The 14,951-nt window shown below is 48.5% G+C and overlaps 1 protein-coding gene across 2 annotated transcripts in view; it reads right to left on the reverse strand.

The window, feature by feature from the left end:
• The window catches only part of frem1a (Fras1 related extracellular matrix 1a), a 61,496-nt gene extending 56,120 nt beyond the window's left edge, over positions 1–5,376 (reverse strand). For both annotated transcript variants that reach the window (XM_056300574.1, XM_056300573.1), the window contains exon 1: positions 5,103–5,376. In XM_056300574.1, coding sequence (XP_056156549.1) covers positions 5,103–5,372 — 270 coding nt within the window. In that variant the 5' untranslated portion in view covers positions 5,373–5,376. The remainder of the gene's footprint in view (positions 1–5,102) is intronic.
• Positions 5,377–14,951: the final 9,575 nt, after the last annotated feature.

Raw genomic sequence — 14,951 nt, forward strand, 5'->3', positions numbered from 1 at the left:
CTGTTGGAGTGTCGTCCATTCATACGGGCCACAGCTAAATGACAGCCATACCTGTCACGTGTTTGCGGAGAATAAATATATTTCAAATCTCAACTGTGACTCTTGTGTTTAAAATGGCTAGCAGTCTCCTGGACTGGAGTTTCATCTGTCAGCAGCAGCTAATTATGGAGGAGCAGACAGCTTGTAGAGCCGCTGCTCCTTCGCGTCGAAAGGAGCCAGTTGAGGTGGTTCAGGCATCTGATCAGGATGCCTCCTGGGCGCCTTCCTTTGGAGGTTTACCGGGCACGGTCAACTGGGAGGAGACCCCGGGGTAGACCCAGAACTCACTGGAGGGACTACATGTCTAATCTGGCCTGGGAACGCCTTGGGATCCCCCAGGAGGAGCTGGAGGGGGTTGCTGGGCCTACGTAGCTTGCTGCCACCGCAACCCGACCCCGGAGAAGCGGCTGATGATGAGATGAGATGAGATGAGATGAGATGAGATGAGATGAGATGAGATGAGACGAGACGAGACAGCTTGTGTCCCTGGCAGACAAAGGGTGTAGTATGGAGCAGGTTCCTTTCAACACATCCGTCCTCTAATTACCATTCTTCTCTTATTTGATACCCTTTACTTTTCCCCTCACGCTTCCCTATTTAACACACATATACACGTATTATCTCAATCACTGTCATTACTTCTGTGAGGAATCTGGAAAAAGGGTTACATTAACCATTAAACATTAAATATTAAATATTAAACATTAAAAATTAAACATTAAGACGTTAACTCTCTTAAATGTACTTGTTTTTGAGGACGAGGCGAGAATTCATTTTTTATTTTTTTGGCTTTTCTCCCCCCTTTTTCTCCCCAATTGTACTTGACCAATCACTCCACCCTTCTGAGCCGTCCCGGTCTCTGCTCCACCCCCTCTGCCGATCCGGGGAGGGCTGCAGACTACCACGTGCCTCCTCCCATACATGTGGAGTCACCAGCCGCTTCTTTTCACCTGACAGTGAGGAGTTTCACCAGGGGGACGTAGCGCGTGGGAGGATCACGCTATTCCCCCCAGTTCCCCCTCCCCCCCGAACAGGTGCCCCGACCGACCAGAGGAGGCGCTAGCGCAGCGACCAGGACACATACCCACATCCGGCTTCCCACCTGCAGACACGCCCAATCCATAGTTTTGACGTGACGTCACATTCATATTGGAACGCCCACCTGGCGGGCAAAACACTTCCCCAACGGCAGCATTCCTGACCCATCCGGAAGGAAAACACGTCTGTGGTTCCGTAAGCGTTCATCCCGGCGGCGGTGTGAGGAGAGGGATCCTCCACAAGATATATGAAACACCGCCAGATGGGAGCTCTGGCAGGGGCCTCGCTGCTTTTAGAGACTGAAATGCTGCAGCGGCGGCTGTATATGGATCGCAAGTGTCCAGAACTTGTAGTTTGTTCATCTATCTTTGTTTTTCTTCTTTTCGTAAGGTGATCCAAACAGTCGCTGCTTGGAACAGCTGGAAAACTGGCAGGTCTGCGCTGCTGCTCTCCACTGTTGGCCGCCATGCGGGAACTTTGTTTTGCCCGCCGGGGCGCCGTCTCAGTCACGTGACTGAAAACTATGACTTGTGTCTGCAGGGACGCCCGACCAAGCCGGGGGTAACGCGGGGATTCGAACCGGCGATCCCCGTGTTGGTAGGCGACGGAGTAGACCGCCACGCCACCCGGACACCCGAGAACGATTCTTTCTACTTATTCAAAGCTAAAAGATGATTTTCACTGAGGCCACAGCGACGTTTTAAATCTAACTGACTGTGTTCCATAGTCACTAACTTTGACTCCTGTCCTGTTTTATAGGGTTTTAAATTATTGTAGCGAATTCGGGGGACAACGCAACCACAGGAACTGCCGCGGCCGGGACGCGAACCTGCATCGCCCGCACCGCAGGAGACACCGCTAACCGCTCGACTAAAGGGCCAGACCCGCGAGCTAGCGGCCAGCGTGTCTATTTATCCGTGCACGTTACACTACCTCCCTCCTTCGGGAAGCGCGTCCCCGCGCTTAAGCATATCAGCTCCATTCACGCCTCAGGGCGCATGCGCTTCCGATGGCCTTACGGTCGCTCCATCCCACTTCTGACACCAATGTAGCGAATTCGGGGGGCAGTCCGAGATACCGTCGCCACAACCGGGACGCGAATCCGTATCTCCTGCACCGCAAGCGACAACGTTAACCAGTCGACTAAAGGGTCCGACCCATTAGTCAAGGACCAACGTGTCTACTTATCCATGCACGTTACATTATAATAATGATAGATTTCATTTATATAGCACTTTTCTAGACACCCAAAGCGCTTCACATTGAAGGGGGTAACTCACTTCAGCCACCACCAATGTGTAGCACCACCTGGGTGATGCACGGCAGCCATTTTGCACCACAGCGCTCACCACATATCAGCTTGAGGTGGAGAGGGAGGAACCATTGAGCCAATTATGTGGGGGATGATCAGGTGGCCAGATGGAGAGAGCCAGGTTGGGAATGTTGCCAGGACACCGAGGAACCCCCTACTCTTTGTGATAAGTGCCATGGGATCTTGAATGACCACAGTGAGTCAGGACTCCGGTGTAACGTCTCATCCGAAGGACAGCATCTCCTACAGCACAGTGTCCCCGTCACTGTACTGGGGCATTGGGATTTGATATTTGTTGTTTCTATTAGGAACAGATGGAAGACTGCCCCCTACTGGCCTACCAACACCACTTCCAGCAGCAACTCAGTTTTCCCGGGGGGTCTCCCATCCACGCACTAGCCACGCCCAAGCCCATACCTGCGTAGCTTCTGTCATTCGGCAGAACCAGGTTGCATGCTGGTATGGCTGCTGGCATTGTCTGTCTGATATTAGCTATCGTCTCATACGTCCTGCCGGTGGACCACAAGAGGAGTAGCAGCCACCACTTTAGCAGCTACTAGGGATCTGAGTAAAGAAATGGGTGACAAAGTGAACCTCCCTGTTACATAAAGTCTTTCCTTCAAATTTTATGGAAAGTGGGAAGATGGCGGTGCGAACTTGACACTTGCGGCGGCCTCAGTCAGTGCCGTCCATGCAGTGTCTTTGTCCGCGTCTGGTTTTGTTTCTTCGTCTGATCACTGGGAGAGCTGGCGCTGGGTCGTCTGGGGGAGCTTGGTCTGCTGCATCCTGTGGGCCCGGGGACTGTGGCCCTGCCCGAAGAGGAAATACCGAGGGCGTTCTGACAGGACGCGGAAGCGGGGCAGGCTAAGCTAGCTGCTAGCCCATGCAGACCGGCAGTTCCGATAACACCAAGGGCAGTCTGGCGGCAGTTGAAGTTGACTGTGTTTTTGGTGTCGTCGTGTGGAGTGCGAGGAGGTGTATCAAAGCTGTCTGGCTGGGAGAGCTAGCATTGGATCGGCTGAGCGAGCCTGGTCTGCTGCCTCCGGTGGGCCCAAGGACCACGGCCAGCGTGTCTTCTTATCCATGCACGTTACAGTATTGTACAGAATCGTATTTAAACCATAAAACATTCATCGTATAATCTCAATCAATATAAATACAGTTATGTGCAGCTTTCGCGGTTTTTACATTGAGCGACGTAGCAGCATCCAAGACAATAGCTCACAGCGCTATCAGGAGCCACAGTAGGCGGGAGGCGCTACGCGGCTCGTTACTCATAACTAAACAGACGTCTTGTCTATAGAGACCTTTCTCACCACTAACAAACACCATGAATTACCAATGCAACCAGTTATTTTCTTGCCCGGTGCGGGTTTCGATACGGGGTGTACTGCACCACAAGGCGACGTCACTAACCGCTCGGCTAAAGGGTCAGACCCGCTAGCTAGGGGCTAACGTGTCTTATTAGTATTGTAACGTGCATGGATAAGAAGACACGCTGGCCGCTGGCTCGCGGGTCTGACCCTTTAGTCTAGCGGTTAGCGATGCCTCCTGCGGTGCGGGCGACACGGGTTCGCTTCCCGGCCGCGGCACATCCTGTGGTTGCGTTGTCCCCCGAATTCGCTACAATACTAATGGTATATTTGACGCTGCTGTATGCAGCGATCCCGATACCTTTGAAGAAGGTCATACTGTAGTGACCTACTTGCAGGTTAGATATTCAGCATGCGGGCCAGAGACGGTCCCTTTAAAAAAGTGGGCGGGGTTAGCCAAGGGTATTGTGGGTAGACACGAGGCTGAGGTTTAGCAGAATGAACTGCCGACTTAGTTTCAGTTGGAGGAAATAAACGACCCCACGGCTGTGTGGTCAAAAGAAGTGGTCTCGTCTCCTTTCTTTCCTCCTCCACAATATGATCAGCTACCAGCCTATTCCCGGCAGTGGACTGGCTGGATTTCCCTGGATACAGAGCCCTTGGGATATAGATAAGGCTTTACTTTAAGAGATCTCCAACGCTACCGTTACACTACCCGGGTCGTTCCATCAGGCCTGGTTTAGAACGCACAAGGACAAAAACACTGGATGGCACTGAACTGAGTTTTCATATTGACTGACTGGTTTTACGCATTGACTGACAATTTGGGGGAATTGTTAATTGTTTTTTCCCTAGTGATTCTGAACTTAAGTTTTCTTAATAAATTATTTTAATATCTTCTTATACTTAATCTATGGTCGTGCCATTCACTTCCCGAGTCGAACCTATGTTAGATATCTGGTCCAGTGGTTATCAGTGCACACTAACATTAATTAATATAGTGGTCTGATACAAGCCCTGATGACAAGAGTTACACATGTATGAGCAAGATGGTAAACTGTACTTTTATTTCTACTGTCTCCCCATAGCAAAACATCAAGAACTCATAATGAAGTAAATGCTGTGCACTACATAGTAGCTCTTCCCCTGACATTCATTGTGCCTTACACAACACACTCACTCTCCAGTTTTGCAAGATGTGGTTGCAAATCCTTGTAAGGACGTTGGTGTTGAAATGTATCTTCAGCAAAAAACAAAACTGGAATTACAAATAACACAAAACTGCACATCAAAGAGACACAATGCAACAGCTTTATAATGGGCTGCACGGTTTTATTACAGATGGTATAGGCGTGCAGTCACATGCGGGCTTCTACAGCGGAACAGAAGTTTTCCATTACCTGAGGCCTAAGCTTTCCCACCCGCTGCGTGATGGGCTCATTTAGCACCACCTCCACCTTGCACGCATCCTTCTGATGGGGAATGTGGAACTGCAGATCATCTTGCTGAAGGTAGGCCGACTGACCCCTCCTCACTCTCAAACCCCTGTTCACTTTCACTAGGGAGCCCTGTGATGAGCCGGTCATTCCCAGCAAAACCAGTGGCAGCAGGGCCCAGGTGAGAGTCTGACCTCGTGACCCCATCGCTCCCAGCCGCCCGACGTCAGGCATCCCGATCCCGTCCTTATTCAGATACGTTTTAGATAAAAATGTCAAGTTTCGCCTCCCCTCTTCCAACGGAAATGGGCTTCTCCGGCTGTTACGTCACTGCACGTGAGCTTAGATTCTGCTGGTTCACATGGTTCATCAGGAGCTGAGAAAAAAAAAACTGACAGTTACAACAAATATTTGTCATGCACTTTAAGTGGTGCTGTCAAAATTAACACGTTAATTTTTGCAATTAATATTAAACATTTAACGCGTTAAAAAACTAAGGCAATTACAGCTGCGTGTTGTGTGCTAGGAAGTAGCGGCTGCATGCGCTCCCTCCTGCTCGGCGTGGCGTGGACAGCCGTCTTTTCCTAGCACACAACACGGTCTGAGCTGCGTGGGCCGCTGGGTTTACCGTAGGCCTGACCAGGCTGGCGGCACGGTGGCCCAGTGGTTAGTGCTGTCGCCTCACAGTAGGAAGGTCCTGGGTTCGAACACCGGGGCTGTCCAACCTTGGGGGGGGTCATCCCAGGTCGTCCTCTGTGTGGAGTTGGCATGTTCTCCTCTTGTCTGCGGTGGGTTTTGTCCGGGTGCTCCGGTTTCCCCCACCATCAGAAAGACATGCATGTTGGGGTTAGTACTCCTGTCTGTGTCCCTGACCAAGGCATGGCAAGATGACCTGAGGTTGGTCCCCGGGTGCTGCACGGCGGCTGCCCACTGCTGCTAGCTACACAGCTGGGATGGGGTAAATGCAAACCGTCATTACCCCACGGAGATCAATGAAGTATCTCTCATCTCTCTCAGGTGTTCGGGGAAGTTGCAGAGGACAGAGCAAAATAAACGGAGTTTTCAAAACTTCTAGCCAGACAAGTTCATCATTATCTTTATTTTTGTATTTTATTTTACATCATTTATGTTATTTTATATGATCTTTTCCCCCATTTTGCCTTTCGTGTCAGGCTGGCTGCGTCGTTTCTATTGGCCGCGTGGGTTTTCATCACTGCGCCTGCACTTCCGCTCGACACGGTGAAAAGCCGTCGAGGCGCGAGCCATTGTTAATAGAACAGAACACTCTTATTTGTCATTTTAAACATACAATGACATTTATTCTCTGCATTTAACCCATCCTAGCTGTGAAGCTAGGAGCAGTGGGCAGCTGCCGTGCAGCACCCAGGGACCAACTCCAGTTCTTCTTCCCATTGCCTTGCTCAGGGGCACAGACAGGAGTAGTAACCCTAACAGGCATGTCTTTTTGATGGTGGGAGGAAACCCTCACAGACACAGGGAGCACATGCAAACTCCACATAGAAAGGACCTGGGACGGCCTGGGGTTCGAACCCAGGACCTTCTTGCTGTGAGGCAACAGTGATAACCACTGGGCCGCTCTAATAATGGGTTTCAGAGCACAGTGGCGCCATTGTCGCGTTGTGTCTGAACATTGTTTTAGAAAAGTGCTATATATATAAAGTTATTATTATTAATCTCTGCTTTCTCACAGCAGCAGGCTTTAGTTGTTCCCTGCCCTCATCAACTTATGGACAATTCAATTCATTTAGTTTATTGTCATTAAAAACAATGTGCAGGCACATGTTAAAAATGAAATGAGGGCTGTGGCTTCACCAAACAGTGCAAGACAGACACACACAAACACAATATAAGATATACACACATGAAGACCAAAAGCTAAAATTAAGTTAAAAAAGAGCAGGAGTACAAAATATTTAAAATATTTACAGACATTCAGTGGGTAGCCAGGTTCAGGTTGGTTACAGCTTGTGTGGAAAGAAGCTGTGTTTGAGCCTGGTAGTGCGGGCTCTGAGGCTCCTGTAGCGCCTCCCAGAGCGCAGGGGAAGAACAGTCCATGGTTGGGGTGGGTGGGATCTCTGCTGATGCTCAGACCCCTTCGAAGGCAGCGTTTGTGATAAATGTCTCTTATGGCTGGGAGCTGGGTACCGGTGATATGCTGGGCCGCCTTGACGACCCGCTGCAGAGCTTTCTGGTCTTCTGAGGTACAGTTACCGTACCACACTGAGATGCAGATGGTCAGGATGCTCTCTATGGTGCAGTGGTAGAAGTTGGTGAGAATTTTGGGGGGTAGACGGGCGCTCCTCAGCCTCCTCAGGAAATGCAGCCGTTGTTGGGCCTTTTTCACAAGGGCCTGGGTGTTTAATGTCCACGAAAGGTCCTCGCTGATGTGGACTCCAAGGAATTTAAAGCGGGAAACATGCTCCACTTCCACCCCCATTTATGTGTATGGGGGAGTGGCTGCAGCTTCTAGACCTCCTGAAGTCCACAATCGGCTCCTTCGTCTTCTGCACATTGAGGACAAGATTGTTGGTAGTGCACCATGATGTGAGGTGCTGAATCTCGTCCCTGGAGGCAGTCTCATCATTGTTGGTGATACGGCCAGTGACTGTGGACAATATTAACTATTAAACTATGCTGCGTTATTGGGGTGCATATGGGTTCTGTGATGCGTCATTGTTAATGAACATTGTGAATTCATGACACTTAAACCCAACAGGCACATGAACACCCATCCATCCATCCATCCATCCATTATCCAAACCGCTGACCCTGCTCTCAGGGTCGCGGAATGCTGGAGCCTATCTATCACAGGGCCGGCCAGCCGGTCGGTCGGTCGGTCGGTCGGTCGGTCGGCCGGCCCTGTGATAGATAGGCTCCAGCATTCCGCGACCCTGAGAGCAGGGTCAGCGGTTTGGATAATGGATGGATGGATGGATGGATGGGTGTTCATGTGCCTGTTGGGTTTAAGTGTCATGAATTCACAATGTTCATTAACAATGACGCATCACAGAACCCATATGCACCCCAATAGCGCAGCATAGTTTAATAGTTAATATTGTCCACAGTCACCGACCAACCGACCGACTGACCGACACACACACACACACACACACACACACACACACACACACCAAGGGACAATTTCGTGTGGCTGATTCACCTGACCTACATGTCTTTGGACTGTGGGAGGAAACCGGAGCATAAACCCACACAGACACGGGGAGAACATGCACACTCCACACAGAGGATGTAAACATGAAACGCATTTTTTTTGTAGCTAATTACCATTTATATTATTACATGCAAGACATTATCGCCTTCTAAACCGATAGCCTCAATGATGCTATTTAAACAACAGGATTTGAATTTATATATACTTTATTTGTGTTGATTCTATGTCAACTCCGTGAATTCACATTTGAATATCCATTACTACAAGCTTCAGTCTTAAGAATAATAAAAAAACAGTTAAATACCATTAATACCAGCACAATGTGTGTGATTAATTAGTTATTATTTTTAATCGATCAACCGCTCTAATTTTTAAGAAACACTAATTTTCATATTCAGGGTTCAAACACTGAATGACAAAAAGTAAAACAATACCTGGTAGTTTTCCACCAACTTGACATGCTGTTCTCTACGTGCTGTTCTCTACATGCTGTTCTGTACAGACAGTTCTTTACATGCTGTTCTTTACATGCTGTTCTCTACATGCTGTTCTGTACAGACTGTTCTTTACATGCTGTTCTTTACGTGCTGTTCTCTACATGCTGTTCTGTACGTGCTGTTCTCTACATGCTGTTCTGTACAGACTGTTCTTTACGTGCTGTTCTTTACGTGCTGTTCTCTACATGCTGTTCTGTACAGACAGTTCTTTACATGCTGTTCTTTACGTGCTGTTCTCTACATGCTGTTCTGTACAGACAGTTCTTTACATGCTGTTCTTTACATGCTGTTCTCTACATGCTGTTCTCTACATGCTGTTCTTTACTTGCTGTTCTCTACGTGCTGTTCTCTACATGCTGTTCTGTACATGCTGTTCTTTACGTGCTGTTCTCTACATGCTGTTCTGTACAGACTGTTCTTTACATGCTGTTCTTTACATGTTGTTCTCTATATACTGTTCTTTACATGCTGTTCTTTACTTGCTGTTCTGTACAGACTGTTCTTTACATGCTGTTCTTTACGTGCTGTTCTGTACAGACTGTTCTTTACATGCTGTTCTTTACATGCTACATTCACTAAACCATGAGTTCCATATTCATGAGAGCTCCCATAGCCGTACGTCTGCGGGAGTTTATAGTGTGTATGACCTACAGGCCTACAGGCAGTCAAAACACACACGCACACGCACACGCACACACACACACACACACACACACACACACACACACCAAGAGTAACACCAACAAGGCAAGTACTAACATGTACATAACTGACAAACGTGGCTCATGTTAATAATTGCCTGCACAACAACTGGAGGAAATCTCCAACTGATCTGCATCTTGGATAAATGCCATAATCCCGGTTTTTCACTGCTGCAGGCAAGAACATAAGAACTTCAAAGGCATATGCCATTGTAAATGTATAACCAACCTTTGTTACTTATACTACAATCCTTTCTTTTAAAGTTGCATGACTTCATTTGCATCAGTGCAGCTTTAGTACCATACAGAGAAACCTAGAAATGATGTTCTTTACTATTCAACATCATGTTGTAAAAAAGAGGTAAATGCGCTATTGTAAAAATTCAACAGTAACAATGAATCTCCAATTCTCAGTAATACATGTCCAACAACGCCCGCGGTTCTCTTCCTGTATACAAAACAGAACTAAGTGAGAGAATAAAACTGTCTTTGTTGTGATGGCTGGAGTCCATTGATGAATTGCAGTGCATATATTTCTCTTTTTACATACAATCTTAAGACGAACAGCACGCTATAGTAACGTAAACTGTGATATAAGCAGCACTTTTTTGTGGGTGATTATCATTTACGGCTGCGTGCTGAGTCCCCTCCTCTGTTCCCATGACTGCATCCACACACACCCCTCAAACACAATCATTAAATCTGCAGATGACACAACAGTAGTGGGAATGATCTCAGACGGGGACAAGACAGCCTGCTGAGACAAACTCTGCAAACTGGCAAGATGGTGTACAGAAAAGTATCAGTACACATCACCGAACATCAACAAACTAACGAACTCATCATAGACTCCAGCAGACACCTCGAGGACCTTCCTCTAAACATTAAAGGAGAAGAGGTGGAGAGGGTCTCCAGCTTCAAGCTTATAGGAACTCACATCACAGAAGTCCTCACATGGACAACCAACTCCAAAAAGGCTCAACAGCGGCTGTACTTTTACAGGACACTTAGACACTTACACACAACAGGTTGGTCGTTTTTAACGACTATCACTGCTTGATAGAGAGTACTGACATACTGTATTACAGCATGGTAGGCCCACTGTTCTGCAGCAGACTGGAGAGCTCTCCAGAGACTCATAAACACAGCTCAGAAAATAATTGGACTCCCCTTGCCCTCGCTGGAAGATACGTTCAGATCACACTGCCTTCACAGAGCCAGCAGCATTCTGAAGGATGCAACCCACCCACGTCATCATCTCTTCTCTCTGCTGCCATCTGGAAGGTGCTACAGAGCCTTGAAGGCCCACACTCCCAGGCTCAAAAACAGCTTTTACCCCAGAGCCATCACTGAACTGACCTCCACGAAACACTACCCCCTACCACCATGCTACTACCCCCTACCACCACCCTACTGTCCTCCTAGCACCATGCTACTGCCCCCTACCACTACGCTACCACCATACCATCCTACTGCCCCCCTACCACCATGCTACCAGCACCCTACCACCATCTTACTGCCCCCCTACCACCACGATACTGCCCCCTACCACTACGCTACCACCATACCATCCTACTGCCCCCCTACCACCATGCTACTACCCCCACCACCACCCTACTGTCCTCCTAGCACCATGCTACTGCCCCCTACCACTACGCTACCACCATACCATCCTACTGCCCCCCTATCACCATGCTACTACCCCCTACCACCACTCTACTGTCCTCCTACCACCACCCTACTGCCCCCTACCACTACGCTACCACCATACCATCCTACTGCCCCCCTACCACCATGCTACCAGCACCCTACCACCCCGTACCACCATCTTACTGCCCCCCTACCACCACGATACTGCCCCCTACCACCATACCATCCTACTGCCCCCCTACCACCATGCTACTACCCCCACCACCACCCTACTGTCCTCCTAGCACCATGCTACTGCCCCCTACCACTACGCTACCACCATACCATCCTACTGCCCTCCTACCACCACACTACTGCCCCCTACCACCATGCTACCAGCACCCTACCACCCCCTACCACCATACCATCCTACTGCCCTCCTACCACCACGCTACTACACCCTACCACAATGCTACTACCCTCCTACCATCAACATAATCATAACACTCCCACCACAGGACTAACAACTGGAATAGTATTCCCACACAATGACTGAATTTGCAACAGCATCTGTAAATAACTGTGTATAGTGTGCAATAATACTGTCATAAGTTGCATTCGGTAGTTTTTTCTCTTATTGTTATTTATCTGTACGGGCAGGTGTGTGGAGTTGCGCCACAAATTTCATTGTACATTGTACAATGTGCAATGACAATACTAAAGAGCAATGTAGTGGTTCACAGAATAATGCCAACTGAGTTAGTTGACCAATATAATGACTTAGTAAACTAATGTTTTTGTATATTTCACAGAACACACCGAGGCATCAGTTAGCCACGGGCTTGAGATCACACTTAACGTAAACCTTATTCATGTGGTCTTTACGTCAGTGCTGTGCGAGCGCCAAGAAGCTAAACACAGCACACATGCTTGTTCCAATTACAACACACAGGGCAGCAATTACTTGACATTTCAACTGGCTCCAGGCGTTTGCCCTGCTATGCACATGTAGGCTGCAGGACTTGTGCTGTTTTTAGATTGTCAGGAAATATGTTCATTATCCTGCCTTGACCTCAGTGTCAGAGGAAGGTCATAAGGAAGGGAAGGACTAAGAATCAATTCATCAAAAGCCGCCTTGGCGTCTTTCCCTGAGGCAAAATGTTGCTCTTTGTTGATAGCAGACGAGACGCCGATGTGCTGGCTCTGTCATACGTGGTTGCAGTGCCCTGCTGCACAGGCCTTCAGTCCTGCAGAGGCTTCTGAGGAGATTACTTATAATTACCAGGTTCTCTCAATACAAGTTACATTCACTTGTTATTATTATTATTATTATTACATGCACTTATTATTACACTCATGATGAGCTTTCACTTCAGACTCAGTATTATCGATGAGGAAATACTGTTTTCTTTCCATTATCCTGCATAAACCTACAGATGCCCGCAAACTGAGGACATGTGTCAGATGTTAAAGCATCCAAAGTAAGCCACACAGAGTATTGTAGACAAGCAAATTCCTCACAGACGTGTCTGTTATACTTAGCCCAAGCCTCACAGAGAGCACCCTGAACAGAAATGCACCTTATAATGAGGGTTTGGGTTGGGGACATGTTTTAACCTGCCGCTGTGAACAATGACTATGTTTTGGGAACTGCTAAGATCATGGTCTAGGAGTTTTACACAAGCAGGGCTTTAACTGGTCAAAGCCCTGCTTCTGCGAAGCAAATGCAAGTCAGATGACCTCATGTGAAGTAGCTCGAGGCGTACAAGACGACATACGTGGTACCATTACCATCAGTTATCGCCGGTATGTTTACGGACTGTACAAGTTGAGACCAAAGCGTCATCACGTCTACTTCTAACAGAAGGCTGATTTCAATGTCAAGTGTGAAACGGGAGGAAATGGTGAATTTTACCACCACGGTATCACGACCGCTTCGAACTGGAATCATGTTGTAAATTCAGATCATTGTGTATTCATATACTTATGACGGTGTTTTTGGAAACAGAAAATCCTCATATTACTGCCAACGTTGAAGGCATTTAGCCTAACTTGCCTCGCCACCTTCACAAATGTGAACAATACTGACAAACAGTCTGAATACGTGTTGCATCTTCTGTGACTTGACAAAAACACAGCTGACCCATGACTGGACAACTTCATGTGCAGGTAGCCTTTCCTATCCCAGAATGAGAGCATTATGCAGAACTTTCTGGATGTGGGAGTATTGAAAGGGTGCAGTGTAAGTCAGCCAAAGTCCGCCTGTATACCATAGCGGGGGAGTACATCACATTTTAGGAGATAACACCTTGTCCACCATTGTCTAACACCTAAAATCACCGCCTGTTGCTGATCATTTACACTATTTCCAAACTCAGTGAAATGACACTCATGAGCAAAGCAGTCCACCTTGCTAAACTCTGTCCCAGCTGAGCCCTATATGTCCCAGCTGACGTCCCAGTGAGCCCCACGTCCCAGCTGAGCCCTATATGTCCCTGCTGAGACCTACACGTCCCAGCTGAGCCCTACATGTCCCAGCTGAGCCCTACATGTCCCAGCTGACATCCCAGCTGAGCCCTATATGTCCCAGCTGAGCCCTATATGTCCCAGCTGAGCCCTACATGTCCCAGCTGACATCCCAGCTGAGCCCTATATGTCCCAGCTGAGCCCTACATGTCCCAGCTGAGCCCTACATGTCCCAGCTGACATCCCAGCTGAGCCCTATATGTCCCAGCTGAGCCCCATATGTCCCAGCTAAGCCCTACATGTCCCAGCTAAGCCCTATATGTCCCAGCCGAGCCCCATATGTCCCAGCCAAGCCCTATATGTCCCAGCCGAGCCCCATATGTCCCAGCCAAGCCCTATATGTCCCAGCCGATCCCCATATGTCCCAGCCAAGCCCTATATGTCCCAGCTGACATCCCATCTGAGCCCTACATGTTCCAGCTGAGCCCTACATGTCCCAGCTGACATCCCAGCTGAGCCCTATATGTCCCAGCTGAGCCCCATATGTCCCAGCTAAGCCCTACATGTCCCAGCTAAGCCCTATATGTCCCAGCCGAGCCCCATATGTCCCAGCCAAGCCCTATATGTCCCAGCTGACATCCCAGCTGAGCCCTACATGTCCCAGCTGATCCCTATATGTCCCAGCCAAGCCCTATATGTCCCAGCTGAGTCCTATATGTCCCAGCCAAGCCCTATATGTCCCAGCCAAGCCCTATATGTCCCAATTGAGCCTTACATGTCCCAGCTGAGTCCTATATGTCCCAGCTGAGCCCTATATGAAGCATGTGGAGGGCTAGGGCAGATCAGATGGTCAAGGGTGGGAAGAAGTGATGGAAAAGGTCCCAAAATTAAACATGCTAGAAAACTTTGGAAGGCCCTGGCCATGTTTTTAGCAGTTGTCTTTTAATCCTCTTCCTGTTTCAGACCCCTTTGCCAGAGGCAGGGGTTCACCTTACAGTACACACACACACACACACAAAGTCAACAAGGTCCCGGCATGGAAGCACTCCTATTTCCTGTGCTGGATGTTGTCACGTTCTCCTTCCAAACAGAATAGAAATCCCTTTTGATTTCAATCAAATATACGTACTTAAATGGGAGATCACGGCTACGTATCTCAACAAACGCTACCCACTGTCACTTGTCAAATGAATCCCGTGTGTCATGAATGTGTACAGGTCTAACAACCGGGGCTGGGATCTGGCCGTTTTGTTCTTTGCATTCAGGATGTTGATGCTGTTGCCATCCTGACCTGCCAGCTGGCCGCTCCCTCACGTCATGCAGCAAG

Source organism: Lampris incognitus, chromosome 20 (assembly GCF_029633865.1).
Source record: "Lampris incognitus isolate fLamInc1 chromosome 20, fLamInc1.hap2, whole genome shotgun sequence".
Taxonomy (NCBI): domain Eukaryota; kingdom Metazoa; phylum Chordata; class Actinopteri; order Lampriformes; family Lampridae; genus Lampris; species Lampris incognitus.